The sequence below is a fragment of the Heterodontus francisci genome, chromosome 32, assembly GCF_036365525.1.
Source record: "Heterodontus francisci isolate sHetFra1 chromosome 32, sHetFra1.hap1, whole genome shotgun sequence".
In the NCBI taxonomy this organism is placed as follows: domain Eukaryota; kingdom Metazoa; phylum Chordata; class Chondrichthyes; order Heterodontiformes; family Heterodontidae; genus Heterodontus; species Heterodontus francisci.
In genome coordinates, this window is record NC_090402.1 from 14,932,193 (window position 1) to 14,952,219 (window position 20,027).

The window sequence follows — 20,027 nt, forward strand, 5'->3', positions numbered from 1 at the left end:
GGGGGGGTGGGTGAAAGAGAAGGATTCTCAGCAGGTCAAACCTGTCCTGGATGTTTAGGGAGAAATTGGCCTACCTGTACTTTAGCGAAGACCAATGTTCGACATGTCTGCACTTTACTAAGGTGGTCATCACTGCAGCCACAACCTCAACCTCGGAGCAGAGCAAGGACCACATTGTCCAGGGCTGTGAAGGTGACCGTGGCTATGAGTGTGTGTCTGGCTTCTTCTAGGCTGCTGCTGGAGAGTTACTGTTTGCAGTGCACTGATGCACAAGGTTCTCTCTGCTATGAGAGATAATTTAATTTCATCCACTCCTGCCTGACTCCATCCCTCTCCCTGGCAACAGTCTGAGATTAAGCCAGTCTGTTCACAACCTTAGTGTCGCATTTGACCCCGAGATGAATCTCTAACCTCATATTCGTGCCATCACTAAGACCGCCTATTTCCACCGCGAACATCGCTCAACTTCGCCCGTCTCAGCTCATCTTATTGATGCCATTGTTACCTGTAGAACTGACTATTCCAATAACCATCTGGCCAGCCTCCCACACATCCTACCCTCCATAAACTTGAGGTCATCCAAAATTCTGCTGCCCATATCTTAGCTTGCACCGAGTCCTGTTCACCTATCACTGCTGTGCTCACTAACCTACATTGGCTCCCGGTTAAGCATCATCTTGATTTAAAAATTCTCATCCTTCCTTTCAAATCCTTCTGTGGCATCGCCCCTCTGTCTCTAATGTCCTCCAGCCCCACAACCCTCAGGGATATCTATGCTCCTCTAATTCTGGTTTCTTGGGCATCCCTGATTTTAAATTGCTCCACCATTGGTGGCTCTGGCTTCAGTTTCCCAGGCCCCAAGCTCTGGAATACCCTCCCTACACCTCTCCACCTCTCTAACTTGCTTTTCTCCTTTTAGACACTACTTAAAACCTATCTGGTCATCTGACATATCTCCTTATGTGGCTTGGTGTCATATTTTGTTTTAGAATGCTCCTGTGAAACATCGAGACGTTTTATTACATTAAAGGTGCTACACGAATATAAATTGTTGTTGTTGTACTATCCTGGCAGCAGTCACAATGCATTTGTACTGTGGCAGTCTTCTCTGCCATGTGTATGTTAACCAGAGGGAACCAAAGGGTGGCTACTAGGCGACAAGAGTTATCCATTAACGATAAGGCTGATGACTTTGGTCTGTAACCTACACTCAAGCGCAGCAGGTATACAAGAGCCATGATGCCACAAGAAATCTGATAAAGCAGACCACTGACATCCTGAAGCATTGATTCTGTTGTTTGAACCACTCTGGAGGAGCCTTGCAGTACTTGGCTGCGGTATGCGGCATGCTGCACATCTTTGCCATCATGAGGAAACAGTCCTTGCCATCACCTGTCAAGCGAGAAGCTGAGAAGAGGAGCGTGAAGAACAGGAGGTGGAGGAGAAAGAGGAAGGGAGGCTACAAATTAGATACCCCCTTTTTGCCCAGACTGTATACAAACAACAATTCAAGAGTGATGCCAGTAACCTCAACTTGCCATTCATCAACAGTCCCACATTCATTACCTTCCCTCTGGCACTGACCATCACATTATCCTCTTGTCCACAATGCAAAGATAAAAGCCAACACAAAATACACATTCCAATCCAAACATATGAATTAAATCATGCCCCAAGTCTGTGTCCTCTGCTTATCAGCACTTCTGGCACTAGCAACAGTTTTTCCTTATTTACTCAAAACCATACATGATCCCGAATACCTCTATTAAATATCCTCTTAAATTTCCCTGTTCCAAGGTGAACAATGCCAGCCCCTCTAGTCTCTCCACATAACTGCAGTCTCACATCCCTGGCACCGCTGTAGCAAATCTCCTTTGTATCCACTCCAAAGCTCCAACACCTTTCCTAAATTTATGCTCCTTAATTTTTGGGAATTTGCTTATGCCACGTACCATTTCAGGCTCACATAGTTTACTTGACATCATCATATATTTCTTTGCCAACAAAAAATAACTTCAAAGGCTGTGCGAAACTATTGTTCCTCTTACCATGAAGTTCAAATTTAAGTTTGATCTCATCAACCAATGGAATCTCTGTCAGAGATGCAGTAGCTAACCCATTTTGAATGGTCCATTCCATCAGTTCTTCTGAGGCTTTTGGGAGATTAGAATCAACTGCTGATTTCAATCCTGGCCATGTTCCATTGGTTTCGTGAGATAGCTGAAAATTATACAAGGTTATTATTTAAATCAGACTACAGTTTACATTCAAATGCCATTACCGATGTCACCCTTCTAACTTTTCATTTTGTCAAGCAGTAGTCAGTTTACTCTGGTAAAAAGGAAAAAAATGCATGAAAAAAAAAGTTCACATGTTGGTCCTTTAGAGGATGAGAAGGGGAATTTAGTTATGGGATATGATGAAATGGCCGAGGCATTGAACAGGTATTTTGTATCAGTCTTCACAGTGGAGGACATTAATAACATGCCAGTAATTGACAAAGAGACGAACGTAGGTGAGGACCTGGAAACAATCATTATTACGGAAGAGGTAGTATTGGGCAAGCTAATGGAGCGAAGGATTGATAAGTCTCCTGGCCCTGATGGAATGCATCCCAGGGTACTAAAAGAGATGGCGGGAGAAATAGCAGGTGCACTGGCGGTTATTTTCCAAAATTCGCTGGACTCTGGGGTAGTCCCAGCAGATTGCAAAACAGCAGATGTGACGCCACTGTTTAAAAAGGGAGGTAGACAAAAGATGGGGAATTATAGACCGGTTAGCTTAACCTCTGTAGTGGGGAAGATGCTTGAGTCTATTATCAAGGAAGAAATAGCAGGGCATCTCGATAGAAATTGTCCCGTTGGGCAGACGCAGCATGGGTTCATGAAGGGCAGGTCATGCTTGACAAATCTTTTGGAATTCTATGATGACATTACGAGCAAGGTGGACAATGGGGACCCAGTGGATGTGGTGTACCTAGATTTCCAAAAGGCCTCCAACGAGGTGCCGCACAAGAGGCTGCTGCGTAAGATAAGGATGCATGGCGTTAGGGGTAAAGTATTAGCATGGATAGAGGATTGGTTGACTAACAGGAAGCAGAGAGTGGGGATAAATGAGTGCTATTCTGGTTGGCAGTCACTAGTGGTGTGCCTCAGGGATCGGTGTTGGGACCGCAATTATTTACAATTTATATAGATGATTTGGAGTTGGGGACCACGTGTAGGGTGTCAAAGTTTGCAGATGACACTAAGATGAGTGGCAGAGCAAAGTGTGCAGATGACTGTGAAACTTTGCAGAGGAACATAGATACATTGAGTGAGTGGGCAAAGGTCTGGCAGATGGAATACAATGTTAATAAATGTGAAGTCATTCATTTTGGTAGGAGTAACAGTAAAAAGGATTATTACTTGAATGGTAAAAAGTTGCAGCATGCTGCTATGCAGAGGGACCTGGGTGTCCTTGTGCATGAATCGCAGAAGGTTGGTCTGCAGGTACATCAAGTAATTAGGAAGGCAAATGGAATTTTGTCCTTCATTGCTAAAGGGATTGAGTTTAAAAGCAGAGAGGTTATGTTGCAGCTGTATAAGGTACTGGTTGAGGCCGCACCTGGAGTACTGTGTGCAGTTTTGGTCTCCTTACTTGAGAAAGGATGTACTGGCACTGGAGAGGGTGCAGAGGAGGTTCACTAGGTTGATTCCGGCTTATGAGGAGAGACTGAGTAGATTGGGATTATATTCATTGGAATTCAGAAGAATGAGGGGGGATCTTATAGAAACATATAAAATTATGAAGGGAATAGATAAGATACGAATAGATAAGATACAAGTAGAGAGGATATTTCCACTGGCAGGTGAAGCTAGGACAAGAGGGCATAGCCTCAAGATTAGAGGGAGCAGATTTAGGACTGAATTAAGAAGGAACTTCTTCACCCAGAGGGTTGTTAATCTATGGAATTCCTTGCCCAGTGAAGTAGTTGACGCTTCTTCAGTAAACGTTTTTAAAGCTAAGGTAGATATCTTTTTGAACAATAAAGGAATTAAGGGATACGGTAAGAGCGCGGGTAAGTGGATCTGAGTCCACGAAAAGATCAGCCATGATCTTATTGGTTGGCGGAGCAGGCTCGAGGGGCCGGACGGCCTACTCCTGCTCCTAGTTCTTATGATCTTATGATGTTCTTTGGGAAAAACAGCTAAATATTTTCTTTCCATATGCTCTTTGAAAGATGGGTCAAATGGCCTCCTTCTGTGCTATACTATTCTATTCTGTGAAAAACAAAGCATAATCCACTCCATTAACAAAATTATTTCTACTCTCAAAACCATTTTAACTTTTCAAGTTGTTCAGCAAAGTCTTACATCAGTGATCATTAACTCTTTTCATGTTTTGGAAGAACATTGCTTTGTATTATATTGTACATTTGAATAAAGTACAAAGGTAGCCAATTTGTGATGGCTATTAATAGTCAGCCTTATTATAAGCTTGTGCAGAATCAATCCAACTTTAATTACAAAATTTTCCACAAAAATTTTATTTTTTAATATTTGAATCACATCATCTTATGGAAATGCTACTGTCATAGGGAATTCAACAATCAGGGTGATAGACAGGGGTTTTTGCACTGCCGAAATGAGTCTTGCATGGTGTGTTGCTTCCCTGGTATCAGGGTAGGGGACATCATTGAACAGGTACAGAACGTTCTGTCAAGGGGGAGAGCAAGAATTCATAGCTCATGACAATGGAAGGAAAAAAAAGAGTTGAGGTCCTACAGACAGATTTTCAGGAGCTAGAGAGGAAACTAAACAGCAGGACCACAAAGTTGGTAATCTCTGGATTACTCCCAGGGTCACTTGCTAATGAGTATACGAACAGCAAAATAAAGCAAGTTAATGCATGGCTAGAGAAATAGTGCATGAGAAAAAGTTTCACATTCTTGGGCCAATGAGAGCAGTTCTGGGGCAGGAGACATCTGTATAAGGTGGATGGGTTGCACCCAACAGGACTGGGGCCAATGTACTCCCGGGAGGTTAACTGGTGCTGTGGGGAGAGTTTAAACTAATTTGGCAGAGGGAGGTGAACCAGGATGAAGCATCAGAGAGGGAAAAAGTGGTACATAGAGGACTGGGAAAGATGATCATGAGAATAAATAGTCCAGAAATAGGAGGGATCATACAGAAGAACAATGCTCAGCAGGCTAGGGCGGGTTTGGAGTGCATATGTAGAAATGCACATGTATAAATGCACAGAATGTGATAAATAAGGTTTGTGAACTGCAGGCACAAGTTTGCCATATGGAGTTATGATATCGTGTCAATAATGGAATCCTGCCTAAAAGGGGGGAATAGGAATTTAACACTTCTGGCAAGAGTGTATTCAGGAGGAATACAGGAAGGGATAAATGCAGAGGGGGCAATGGCGGCGACAATAATAGTCAAAAGATACAGGACTGGATTTTTGCCAGCCCCTCGATGTTGTGGATCGTGGTGGAGAGGCCCGTAAAATGCTTGCAGGAGCGGCCCCCCATGGCCCACAATGCCGAGAAGGCCCCGTTGATTATTGCCAACGGCAGCCAAGATTTCATTTGAATAATCAACTTCATGTAAATTAAATGATAACGAACGTACTTGGTCACGGCAGCCGTCCCACAGCGATATTATCAGCGACGGCTGCAACTCGCACGTCTTCGGAACTCCGTACGGAGTTCCAAGGTGAGACACGGTTGGGGAGGGGGTAGAAGTGCAAATTTCAGGGCGGGGTGGGGGGGGAAAAAACGGGAAAAAGACTTTTCATTGGTGAGGGGGATGGTGGGAAGGGACCAAGGTTTAAAGTAGCTAAAGGTCAGGAGGGGGAAGGTTGGGATCAGACCAAAACTTTTTTGAAGAGAAATGTTCAATTAATCCATCAATTCTTCCTTGGGGGTGTGTGTAAGGGCAGTGGGAATGTTATTAGGTGTTTCACTTACATTTGCACCATCGTCTATCTTTAAAAAATTTTATGTTGTGCAAGGGCTTGAAGCTCTTTAAAAATGGTGCTGGCACGGTGGCGCTGGACGCCGTTGCTGGGGACACAGGGGGTGCGGCTGTTATGCCCCCTCCAATTAAATGGGCACTCGCGTGTAATATCACAGGGGCTCTGCGGCAGCGCTTCCGTGTCGGAAAGCTGCCAACTTCAAAGCAAGCCGCTGCGGAGTGTGGCACCACGGTAAAATTCAGCCCACAGTTTAAGCCCTGAAAAGGGATTATTTTTTTAAAATTCTTTCACGGGATGTGGGCGTCACTGGCAAGGCCAGTATTTCTTGCCTGTCCCCAATTGCCGTCAAAAAGGTGGCGGTGAGCCGCCTTCTTGAACCCCGCTGCGGTCCATGTGGTGAAGGTACACCCACAGTACTGGTAAGAAGGGAGTTCTAGGATTTTGACCCAGTGACAGTGAAGGAACGGCGATACAGTTCCAAGTCAGGATGGTTGGTGTATGGCTTGCAGGGGAACTTGCAGGTGGTGGTGTTCCCATGCATCAGTTGCTCTTGTCCTTCTATGTGGTAGGGGTCGCATGTTTGGAAGGTGCTGTTGAAGGAGCCTTAGTGAGTTAATGCAGTGCATCTTGTATATGCTACACATGGCTGCTACTGTGCGTCACTGGTGAAGGGAGTGAATTTTGAAGATGGTGCATGGGGTGCCAATCAAGCAGGTTGCTTTGTCCTGGTTGGTGTTCAACATTCCAGAAGTTCTTGAAGCTGCACCCATCCAGGCAGGTGGAGAGTATTCCAGCACATTCCTGACTTGTGCCTTGTGGTGGACAGGCTTTGGTGAGTTACCCACCACAGAATTCCTAGCCTCTGACTTGTGCTTGTAACCACAGTAGTTATAAGGCTGGTCCAGTTCAGTTTCTGGTCAATGGTAACCCCCAGGGATGTTGATAGTGGGGGATTCAGCAATGGTAATGCCATTGAATGTCAAGCAGAGATCATTGGATTCTCTCTTGTTGGAGATAGTCATTGCCTGGCACTTGTGTGGCACGAATGTATCTTGCCACTCATCAGCCCAAGTCTTGCTGCATATGGATGCAGACTGCTACAGTATCTGAGGAGTCACAAATGATGCTGAGCATTGTGCAATCATCAGCTAACATCCCCACCTCTGACCTTACGATTAAGGGAAGATTATTGATGAAGCAGCTGAAGATGGTTGGGCCTAGGACACTACCCTGAGGAACTGCTGCAGTGATGTCTTGGGATTGAGATGATTGACCTCCAACAACCACAACCATCTGCCTTTGTGCAATGTATGACTCCAGCCAGTGCCAAGTTCCCCGCCACCCCCCCCACCCCCCCGATTCTCATTGACTCCAGTTTTGCTAGGGCTCCTTGATGCCACATTCACATGAGTAAGTGCTGTTTGATAGTGCTGTCAACGACACCTTCCATCATTTTGCTGATAATCGCGCGTAGACTGATGGGATGGTAACTGGCCGGGTTGGATTTGTCCTGCTTTGTGTGTACAGGACATACCTGGGCAATTTTCCACATTGTCGGGTAGGTGCCAGTGTTGTAGCTGTACTGGAACAGCTTGGCTTGGAATACGGCCAGTTCTAGAGCACAAGTCTTCAGTACTATTGCCAGAATGTTGTCAGGATCCTTTGCAGTATCCAGTGCCTTCAGCCATTTAGTTTAGTTTAGTTTAGAGATACAGCACTGAAACAGGCCCTTCGGCCCACAGAGCCTGTGCCGACCATCAACCACCCGTTTATACTAATCCTACACTAATCCCATATTCCTACCACAACCCCACCTGTCCCTATATTTCCCTACCACCTACCTATACTAGGGGCAATTTATAATGGCCAATTTACCTACCATGTGGAGTGAATCAAATTGGCTGAAGACTGGCATCTGTGATGTTGGGGATCTATTCAGTTTGAGTTAAGAAACAGAATAGGAACTATTACGCTGCTGGCTGTATACTATAGACCACCAAGTACTAGGAAGGAGATGAAGGAGCAAATTTGCAAACCAATTTTAGAAAGATGTGAAAACATTACAGTAGTGATAATAAAACAGAAAATGCTGGAAATACTAAGTAGGTCAGGCAGCATATGTGGAAGGAAAAACAGAGTTAACATTTCAGGTTGATGACCTTTCATCAGAACTGAAAGGAAAAAATCAGGAGAAACAATATAAAATGAAATGGTACAATTTTAAAGGGGTTGCAGGAAGAGTGACCATAGATAACTGTCATGTCTCCAGATGATGTCCCCAAGAAGCGACATATAGTTGAGGAAATGGAAGTAGCCAAGTATAGATCCTTGGGGATTCCAGAGGTAATGGCATGAGGGTGGGAAGAGATGCACTAGCTACAATTGAATAGGTGAGAGTGGGATTAAATAAGAGCTTGGTTAAGATTTATCATGTACATTAACTATCAAGCCATATCTACCGAAGTTCTTCTAAGCTACTTGCCAACTTTCTCAGCAATTCTTATTTTACAGAAAAAAATACAAACGTAAGTTTTATACTCTAGCTCTTCATTAAAGAAGGAGCATTAAAGGATAAATATTATATAGGAGAAAGGGGTCCATGAAATCCATGCAAGAGGAGATTGCTACAATTGACAAATTGTGTACAAATATAAGCCACACAATGAAAAGATAGAAAAGGTACAACGTTTGTTTTTAAAAACTATTCACATTTTGACTTTGTGTTCCTTAATGTAAGAAAACAGAGGAACTGTGATTTATAAATGCTAGCCAGCTGAGCAAAATGTGAAGAGAACAGACATCAGTTTCATTATCAGAGCTTTATGCAATTTCCTATAATGCAGGGAAGTACAATAAATTTTAATTTGACAAAATTAATCCTGTCTCATTTTACAAATTGTTCAATTGTATCAAAATTGGAGGTGGGAGATATTCTCATATCATGCAGGAGAGAGAAAATCAAGGGAAGATCACATCCTCCTTTAAAATACTACTTAAATGAATAGTTATCCATTCAAGATTTGTTTACTGGATATGAATCTATCCCATTTTAGGCACAATATAACAAAAAATACCAAATATAATTGCATCAATGTTTAGAACAAGATATTATTACATTTATTTAATTTATTTGAAAAATGTTCACCTCCCTAACCACAAGTGTTCCAAATGATTACTGTAACTTTGATGATATACGATTCTGATATTGTTTTGTTACCTTAAGGTGTAATGAAGGAGGAACTTCTCCCCTGATCTTTAAGTTCATAGGCTGATTGCTCTGTATAATGAGCCACACGCTGCACGAATGGCAATTATTCCCATGTGTAAATTCAACATCCATGTTAACGCTCTTCTTTTCTGAGCTCCTAGTTTCGTGACCCCCAAAAAGATTTGTGTCAAGAATACAATATTGCATAAATAGATAAGTCACAATATTTTAATGTTTGACCATACAATAGAAAATTAATAAAAGCTACAAGAACTAACAAAATGAGTCCAGATATGCAAAGTTTGATCATCCAGTCTTTCCCTCAAATCTAGATTTAAAAGCTAAAGAGGGACATAAATAAATAAAAAGGATTAGGAAAAAAATCCAGTCATCTAAAAATACAGACACAGGAGTTCTTTTGTTTGACTTACAATATGAGCTGAATATTTATTCATACTTATATATACAAAAATAATTTTCATTTTTGTTGAAAATTGTCATTCAAATAACATGTTCTACTTTAATATATCCTAGACTTTTCTACGGACTGCGAACTTTTCTACATCATACCAATACAACTTTGCAACAGGTAACAATAGACATGATTTGTTGGATGGGATTGGTTTCCTATTCTGAGTTTTCTTCCTGAGATGAAGATGCAGTTCATGTATGGCTCCATGCTAATATTCGTCCACCAAACTCAGCTTGATGTATTTAATAGCAGATAAAAATTTGCAGATGACCAACATAAGGAGCACAGTGAAGAAGAATGCAAGAGGCTCTAGGAGCACATAGAGACATTAGGGGAAATGGAAAATCCAACTCAACATTGATAAGTGTGAAATAGTATATTTTGGGATAAGGATAGAAGTGAAAATTGTAAAATTCTGAATGGAGTGAGAAAACAAAGGCTGCAGATACACATCTTTAAAAGCAGGACTGCCAGTGGAAAAAGCCACAAGTAGGGCAAATAGGTTTTATACAGAGGAAAAACATAATGATTAACTTATAGAAGGCACTGGCTAGACTGCAGTTGGAGTATTATGTGCAGTTGTGAACAACCCAATATAGAAAGCCATGGAACAGATGCAACTTTGATTCACTGGGAAAGCAACTAGGAAAAGAGCATCTAGTTATGATGAGAGGTTTGAAAACCTGTAGGTCAATTCACTAGAGCAGAGAAGGGTAAAGGGAGAAGATCTCAAATATCCATGTTGTTTCCACTGACTGGTGAATTGGTAACAAAAAAGATGTAGATTCAGGATTGGAAGCATAAAAGGGGAAGTTAGAAGAATTTCTTTGAAAGCTTAGCATTATGAGAATATTGAATGCTTTACCACAATTAGCTACTGATGTTGGAGCATTCACAACATTTGAGAGAGAATTAGGGAAAAATTTTGAGAAGAGCAACAAAATGGGATTATAGTATATTTGTTCCATTGCTTAAACACAACCAAATGGATTCCATACTTTCTATGGCTGTGATTAATATCAGTTTGATCCAACATTCATCATCATTAGCATGAACCTCCATAATCTAATACCTGGATCACAGCTCAACATCCTTAAAAATGACACGAGAACAAACTTTTTTAAAAAACTATATAACAACTTGCATTTATATAGCAGTTTTAATGTAGAAAATTGTTGAGGCGATATCAGACAAAATTAGACACTGAACCAAGGAAGAAGAAATTAGGAGGGATGTTAAAAAGCTTGGTAAAAGAGGTGAGTTTTAAAGAGCGTGGGTAGAGAGAGGAGAGAGAGAAAAAAAAAACCTGCTCTCAGAAGTCTGAGAAGACTTGAACCTCTTTTGAAAGTTGAAGCTTGGGGAGAAGTAGAAGACCAGCAGGATCATCACCTTATTCACAGATGTCCATGTCAAAAGTGCCCGGAGAAGTGAGCAAAGAGAACACTGATTTCTATAAAGGTCTGGGAGATCCAATCTATTGCAACTGGGAGGAGTTTGAGACTTTTAACCACAATGATTTTGCCAAAGAGGACTGTGTAACATGTAAAGTGTGGTGTGAGGTTTAAGTATTTTAATAAGTTAAAAAAAAACTTCTTTTTAATCTGGGGTATCAGCTGCTTACAAAGTACTATTTAGTTAACAGGGATTTCTTTTAATTTTGTTATAATAAAAGTCTTAAAATGTGAAATCATGCTGTGTAATTCATCAAGTTGGTCTGTGGGTTCATAGCTTGTATTTTTAATGTTAACGGTCTCAGTGAGGTCGTAACACATGTCCAAAGTTTTTTCATGAGCTGAGAACCAGAACCTTCCCAAATATGGTCTATAACTCAGTATTTGCTCCGATCTAAGGTCTTGTTTGATTAATTTTCCATTTTGTTAGCCCAAAATGTGATGAATAAATCAAGAGATTTTCCAGAAATTATTAATTTTTAAACTTGAAAGCCAAGATGTCAGGGTAGATTTGGGTGTAAATTGGAAATTCTGGTGCAAGCTGCTCTGGTTTTCAGTTGTGATTTTTTTACTTAAATTTCCACTCAAATTCATTTGCAAATCATCAAATGTAAAATCTTCCATGAAACAGCACAATTGGACAGTGTTTTCGAATGTAGCGACGTTTAAGAGACATCTTGACAAATACATGAATAGGAAGGGAATAGAGGGATATGGGCCCCGGAAGTGCAGAAGGTGTTAGTTTAGGCAGGCATCAAGATCAGCGCAGGCTTGGAGGGCCGAATGGCCTGTTCCTGTGCTGTACTGTTCTTTGTAATTTTTTTTGCATTAAAAATGTTCCTAGATATATTTAAGAGAACCCGGTGCAATTTTAATACTGCTGTAAATAGGAATCATCAGAAAAAATAAGCATTTATAATCAGAGTGTCTAGTCCACCATCTGAGAGTATCCCAATTTTAAATAACTGAAAGTGACTTAAAAAAACAGAACTATTAACTAGTCCCATTGGTATACAGTAGTCCGTTTTAGTATTTAAAATATTTAAAAGCTTCTAATAAGGTGCCTATTAGTATCCTTGCACCTAAAAAAAAAAAGTTCTCAAAGGCTTGCAAACAGGCACAATTAGCAGAAAATTGCCATGGTGATTAATTCAGTGTGGGGGAGGCAGTTTTCAGCATATTATTTTTCAACTAGTGCAAAAGATTGCAGAAACTCGATTTGCACCGGACATAATTTGCACGTGAAATTCTTCGATCTTTTGCACTGGTCTGGTCGATTTCAGACAAATTGCTGAGAAAACAGTGCAACCTAGTGAAAACGCTACTGTGTAATTGTACCATTTATTATTTTTAAATACAAATGATGAAACAATACAAATAAAACACTTTAATGCTGTTGGTGATATTAGTGGACGGACATTATTTTAAATGGATTAAAATAGTGGACAGTGAAATGTTAAAAGGTACAGATTAAATGTTTCTTCACTAACATTTCAATAGAAACTATTAGGCTAATATTTGATTCTTAAATTATTGGTACTAGACTTATAACGAAGTGTTTCTCCTTCAAAATCAACAAAATATGTTCAAAGAATAATGGAACGTAGATGATAAACAAACCCCCTGCAGAAAAGGAAAACAAGAATAGATCTTTCAGATTATTTTCTCTTTCTCCTGGAATAAAGATAAAACCTCTGCACAGTAAAACTCCTGTGCTTAGGAAAACATTAATTCGCACCAATTGAACTAGGCACTAGAACAACACTGTAGAGATAAAAAGAAAACTGAATATTGGAACTCTGAAATAAATTCAGAAGAATGCTGGAAATAGACAAGCCAGCCTGCATTAAAGATAGGTATCATTCAATCTCTCTAGAAATGTTAATTTAAAGGAGTTCAGTGTGAAATCATCCACTTTGAACCTAAGAAAGACAGATCAGAATATTTTCTAAATGATGAGAAGGTCAGGACTGTAGAAGAGCAAAGAGACTTTGGGATGCACGTTCAGAAATCACTTGCTAATGCAGAAGCTCAAAAAATAATTAAAAATCTAATAGAATATTAACCTTTATCTCAAGAAAGCTGGAATTCAAAGAGGGGGAAGGAAGTTATTCTGCCTTTGTATAAGGCTTTAATTAGATCACATCTGGAGTTCTGCATTCAGTTCTGGGTACTACACCTCAGGAAGGATATATTGGCCTTGGAAAGGATTTCAGCAGAGATTTACTAGAATGAAGCAGGAGCTAAACATATTGGGCTGAATTTTACGCCACCCCAACGGGTCGATTGGTGGCGTGGGGACGATGTAAAATTGAGCGGGAGGTTCCGGGAGGCCTACCCGCTCCCGCCTCCAGTCAACTTTACGGCGGTTGGGAGAGGTGGGGGGGCAGGGAACGGCCCGCCCAACTGAAGCCAATCAAGGCCCTTAAGAGGCCACTTAAGGGCCCGTGCCCGCCTCCATTGGTATTTTACTCATGGCAAGCGGCCATGCTGGGGACGTGAAAGGCCACCCAGCGATAGCTGCAAGCTAAAATCCAGCCCATTGTATTGTAGGAACAGGTTGCATAAACTAGGTTTGTATTCTATATAATACAGATTACGAAGGGATAATCAAATTGAGATGTTCAAGATGATCAAAGAATTTGATATGGTAGATAGAAAGTATTTCTTCTGGTAGGGGAGTTCAGAAAAGGGGGGCATAACATTAAAATTAGAGCTATGTTAACATAAGATTTTCACACACTGATTTATCCTGTTGCGTATTTCCAACATTTTTCTGTTTTTATATAGTTTTGGGGAGCGTGCTGGTTACCCTAATTTTTTTTCTCCACCTGTGAAGGATGCAATATCTTTTAAATATTTATAAGCTGACTTATACACCAAGCACTGTACGTACAATAACTGCTTTTAAGATCATCGTTCATTGTTATTTGACAGAAGTAATTGCTTTTGTTGGCACTGTAACTTTGGAAATGTAAAATAAAGTGTGGCTAAATAATGGTTTCCTCCTAGTACAGAAAAATTAAATATCTCAATTATGTTGACTCCTATATTTGACACAAATTAAATCAGAGATGATCTACAATTCCAAAATAAATTAGGTTAATTGATACTTTGAGAAGCACTAGAAAATTATTTATATTTCATTAATATGTCAGTAATTTTCTGACCCAGATAGAAATCTGGTAATTGGATTTTGGAAAAGTGAGGTGAAGGTTGTGAAGTTTGTTTTAGGTCTCATGACAAAGGGAACCCAATTCATTATACTCTTTTTTTTTTTTAAATACATAGGTTTTCTGGAGATAACCATGATGGGAAGCTGTACTTTAAAACATTCTTGAAGGCAAATGTCAGCAGTGCCATTATACACCCAAACTGCGGCAGTACTTGCGGATAAGTTAAAAATTACTGATTTGTGGGTATTTACTACAAAAATTACATACTGCCCAACTGGACCAAAGAACTGTGACATATATACCAGTTAAATGACTTATTAGCTGCTATTGGATTTTTTTTTCACTTTTGCTATAGTAATTGAATTTCCCAGAAGTGAAAATTTTTAAAACCCTGTTTCCACAATTTTGTCAGTGGGTCACCAATAATGATAAAACAGGTATTTCACACATTTTTTCATTAAAGAGGAAAAGACATGTGTGAGGAACTTACTCCTTAAATTGCATTTAGCTTTAACTCACCATTGATTACATCACTTTACTGGGATATCTGACCCTAGTTTTTCATAAAATACTTCATTACAATCACCTCATCGCCTTCACACCAGACTATATTTGTATCCAAGTTTTTAAAAATGTACTGAAGAAAAGAGTTGGGTTAATACACCCAACAAATTCTGTACCTGAAAAGCACGGGTATTAGATTTATGATGTGAGTTTGAGAAGCGATGTGTTGATCAGATGTCACACAACCCACCAAGTCGTCAGGAGGAAGTTTGTAATCTAGATACTTTTGATCACTGATACAAGGCTGTTGTTCACATTTAGACAGAAGCATTTCATCTGTTTAAAAAAAAATACAAGTTTAATTTAAGCAAGATAGATTCCAGTATTGATTATGCTAATAGAAAGAAAATCTTTAAAAAAAAAATCAGGGAAATAGCATAATCCTAGTAATGGCAGTTTTAGTTTTAAAACTATTTTTTTGCACTGAAAAACAAATATGTTTACAAATAAAGAGTTCCAAGTTAAATAGAATTGTTTGAAAATTCTAAGTCAAATGGAAATTGTTAAGTTTTTGAACAGAAAAAATGAATAGTTCTTTCCAGACTGGTTAGTTGCAGATAGCAAAGGCTCAAAACCTAAAATGAAAGCAAAACAAAAACTTTGTTACACTCTTAAGATAGCTATTAATAATGGGCTGCAAAAATAATGGTGCTCAACGATACACACAGTTATTGATGTGCAAATCAGCCAGCAAACTTGAGGGATTAATAGATACAGCGTGGGTGGCAAATCTTAACAATTGATTAACTCCATCCACCATTTATGTCAAACAAACAGTATCGCACCCTGACCCACTGTGTTATTTTTAAGAACTTACTGGATTTACACATTATTTGTGCACTGAATTTGCCACAGTAAGTACCTTTTTAACAATATGTTAATCAATCATTAATGAAAGACATAGCAACTTATCTAGCCCTAAAAGGGAACAATGTAAATGGTTCAATCTCATTCCTACACAGTAAATTGTTACTACATATTTTTTTAAATGCCAACTATAAAATTTACATTTTTTCAGTCTTTTTCTCTCTCAATCCAATCATTCTTTTCCTCTTTATTTCTCTTTCTGTGCCTGATTTAACTCTAATTCACCCACTCTAGTTTGCCCTCCTTCTCCATGGTTCCTGTTTCTTTCTCAATCCTTAAAATCTCATCGATATTGCTGGCTGTTAGTCGTATATTAATTGTTTTTAATTGTATCTAGTTGTGAGCATTAGCTGGAGATTTACTTGTGCCCCTATAAACAGACACAGATTGAAACTGTTGGGCTTGTTAGGTTCAGAGGTGTATGCTTGTAATGTGTAATTCTGTAACTAAATGCTTAAAAAGTGTATTGAGTGGCTCCAGTGCTATCCTTCAACTGCTTTCTGGAGTATAACATGGTAGCAGAGGATGGTTGCCTAAAGGTGCAGGTTGGAAACTAAGTAAACAAATTTTCAGACAGAAAACTAAAATCCTATTGGACATTGTGGAAAATGGCAGAGCAGGTGTAAATTATTGGGGTATGTTTATCCTCCAATGTTCTTGGAGTCGGAACCACATGATCAGTGAAAGAACGAAGTGGATATGTGGACATGAGTTACATCCCTACCAAAGAGGAAACGAGGTATAGTTTTGGCATTGTCGATTCCGACAATAAGTAAAATCAGAATAAAAGGATTTTGAGAGATGGATGCTGGGCAGTTGGATCGTGATGACGGTTTGGACTTTTATTAGAGTTCTTGGATGAAATCTACAAGAAAGATGATAGGTTAAATGCCTATGAGGCATTGTTAGACTTTGATAGGATTTTGGAAAACGGATAGTCATTCCATGGAAGAATATGTCATGATTTTTCATTCAGCCTTCATAGAACAAATGGGACATTCTGCAGTGACAGAAATAATATTAGACTCAATGATTGCCAGATTTCAAAATGGTCCACTGGATGCAGTGGAAGGGTGCCTTAGATCTAAAGGTATGGGATAAAGAGAAATATTTTCATTCTACATTGTAGACCTAGTGGCCAGATTAAGTCATTCTACAATAAGACATAGCAAGGACAAAAAGGTTATTATAAACAAAATCATGGAGAAATGGATAGGGATCAAACCTGGGACACCAGCTAAGTTTCTGACTGATAATAGAAAGGAATTTTCCAATGACATGTTCAGAGACTTTGTGAAAACATGAATACCGCAACTGAAAGTCCTTTCAACAATGAAGTCTGCAAAAGGAATCATGCAGTGATTGGTGAAATGCTGCATAAAATTCTTAGCTGATTAACCAGACTGCAAGTTGGCAGGGTGGTTCATGCCAAGAATTCACTCCTGATAGTTGGGGGATACAGGCCCTATCAATTAGTCCTTACACAATAGTCCTCCTGCTCTAGAAGGTATCCATTTTTTTCTGCATATTTGTTGCATGGACTGGCAGAATAGGGTGAAAGAGTAGAAAGAAAGAAAACACAGTGCAAGTACTGATGGCCGGTCTGGAAGTGACTCGTGCATCAGAAAATGCTCACCTACCGGGTAAGATCCTCTGATTTGTGCAAGAGGGAGATCTCGCTGCAGTAGTCCCGACAGACAGAAAAGTGAAGGTAGAGGCCATAGTTTGAATAGATCACACAATGAAATAAAGGTCACAAAACATACATCAACATAAAAGCTGCACTTCTGCAGGGTGACACTTATCAGAGAAGTGTTTCTGAAATTGGCCAAAGGAACAGCAGATTTAGAAGGAAAACTATGGAAACTAAACAAATGTATCTATGGCCCGAAAGAGGTTTCCAGTTTGTGGTATTTTTTCATTGAGATCTATGTTGCTGAAAATAAGTGGTGTTCAACTAAAAGCAGATCCCACAATGTTTTATTGTTATCATAAAGGAAAACTTTCAGGCATCTTCATGATATATACTGATGACTTACAGGGTGGTACTGTAAAATTTGGGAAATGTGTTATTAATAAAGAGTAGAATTTAAAATTGGGGGTCAGGTTTGTGGGGGTTTAAAATATATTGGTTTAGATACAAGCAGAGTAGGTCTGGAATAACTTTAAAATCAATAATCTTATTTAACCAGGATGGGAGTAGCACTCTCTAATCATACTAGGCCATCATTGAAAGATGATGTTATATCTAAGGAAGAGACCGAGCAATTGTGAAGCTTGACCGGTCAGTTGAACTGGTTAGGCATTCAAACTAGAACAGATGCCAGTTTTGATGTACTGGAGTTGAGTACTATGATGAAACACCCTAAAGTCGAATGTTTTAAAAGGGAAATAAAACAAAAGATTAAATGTGTATGTACATTCCCACCCTTAGGTGACCCAGAGAACATGAAACTATTTATTTTTAGTGATGCTTCACATGTTAATCTTCCTGATAAATATTCTAGTGCAGCTAGTTTTGCCAAGTATATTAAACTTATGAGCAGTCCGCTTGTGGGGCTGGATTTTGTGCTGGAGACGGGGCTCCTGGCATCGGGCCAAAAAGGCAGGGAGAACCCAGCCTCTGCCTCCCACCCCCTTCCCCTGGAGCCATCCTCCACTCTTTTTTTGCCAAAGTTTTAGGAGGTGGGATTCCTGTCCCAATCACAGGACTGACAGCTCAGCAGTATCAGCAGCAGCACCACCAGAAGCGGTGGTCATTGCCAGTACTGCAGAGGCCTCGGACACAGGCCCAGCACTGGAACCCTAGAGAGGAGGTAGGTCCAGAAGGCCTCGGCAAGGTCGGGGGGGAAGAGTGGTGTCTTGCGGCCCAGGGGGAACGGTTCCCTCATGGGACCCCCCACCCCGACTGATTCCAGAATGCTGGGGCCCTTAATTGGGCCTCAATTTGCCCGGGAAGATCGCTGGATGATGGGGATGCCACCCGCAGTGCGTCTCCGTGGCCCCCCCAGCCTCCGATCCTGCCTCGGTGGGGTCTGTAAAATCCCAGCCCTGATTTCAGCAAAACTGGTAGAATGCTGCTGTTCGGATCCTCAAGATGTTTGTAGCCAGCAACTTCAAAAGTACTCAAGCCTGCCTGCAGACTGCTTCACCTAACCGATGCTCCTTGGTTTCCAAGGCCACTAATGTCCAGAGCTTTTCCCTCCATTTGGGAGAGGGCTATTATATCTAGTACTCCCCTGCTCTTCCTTCTCTCACAAGTATTAAATACTGTTTTGTCCTGCTAAAACAGAGGTAAGTGGAGATTTGTAGGATTTATACATATAGAGCATCTACTGAAAGCGACAGAAGATGCAAGATGGAATGAAGATGGGGAGATGAAGAATGGAAAGTATGGAAGGTAATGTGAGGAAGAATACCTGGAAGAAAGTAGCAATTGTGCAAACAGTCCTATGACAGAAGAGAATGCTGTTGGTATGGTGTGAAGACAGCAAAGGAAGAAATGAGCGTGTTTGGATTAAGAGAGTTGTTTGATTAAGAGAGTTGCTGCGTGCACTTGTGATTGCATGCTGAAAGAATTGAAGAGAGAATTATTTAGTGGGAGGTGGGGGGAGGGGGGTAAAAGGAGTGTTGGCAGCTTTGTTGAAGGACATACAGAGCTATACACACCAATGCTGCCCAAGGTCACAGAGCCTTCTTCCAAAATAAATTCCAGGTCCTACAGGTCATGCTGCTGGCATTAACCCTCTAATGCCACCTCTGTCCAAGGCTGCTGGATAGTTGCCCTGGGTATGTTCATGTATGCCAAGAAATTGTACCTCCCTCCTATCCCTGACCACCTCCATCAGGACTTCCAGCAAGGTACATGAAAACCTGGGGGCACCCTGTGTCTCATTTTTTTAGATTTCCCTTCCCTACAGTAAGACAGTGAAATCCATCCAAAAGCAGGGAATGCAACCATGTATTCTCACTTTAATTAGGCCTTGAGGGGCCTACCAGAAGTTGCACAAGGAAAATCGGTAGACTTCCCATTTCCAGAGTTAAAATCAGCCCAGCCTCAAACTGGCAGCTGTGGGATTTTGCTGCTCACCCACCCACCCAGTTGAGAGCCTAATTTCAAAGCAAAATACTGCAGATGCTGGAAATCTGAAACAAAAAAAGTGCTGGAAAAACTCAGCAAGTCTGGCAGCATCTGTGGAGAGAGAAGCAAAGTTTACATTGCAGGTCTGAAACATAACCCTACCATTCACACAATTTGGTTTCATTGTTAGATCATGAGAATTAAATGGGTAATGCACCATTTAGAAAATGCTAGAACTAAA

General features: G+C 40.4%; 1 protein-coding gene across 3 annotated transcripts in view; it reads right to left on the reverse strand.

Annotated features, from left to right (window-relative positions):
• The window catches only part of LOC137347654 (transforming growth factor beta receptor type 3-like), a 144,866-nt gene that overhangs the window by 44,158 nt on the left and 80,681 nt on the right, over positions 1-20,027 (reverse strand). For all 3 annotated transcript variants that reach the window (XM_068012306.1, XM_068012304.1, XM_068012305.1), the window contains 3 exons: positions 14,955-15,114; positions 9,185-9,332; positions 2,049-2,220 (listed from right to left, as the gene is read on the reverse strand). In XM_068012306.1, coding sequence (XP_067868407.1) covers positions 2,049-2,220; positions 9,185-9,332; positions 14,955-15,114 — 480 coding nt within the window. The remainder of the gene's footprint in view (positions 1-2,048; positions 2,221-9,184; positions 9,333-14,954; positions 15,115-20,027) is intronic.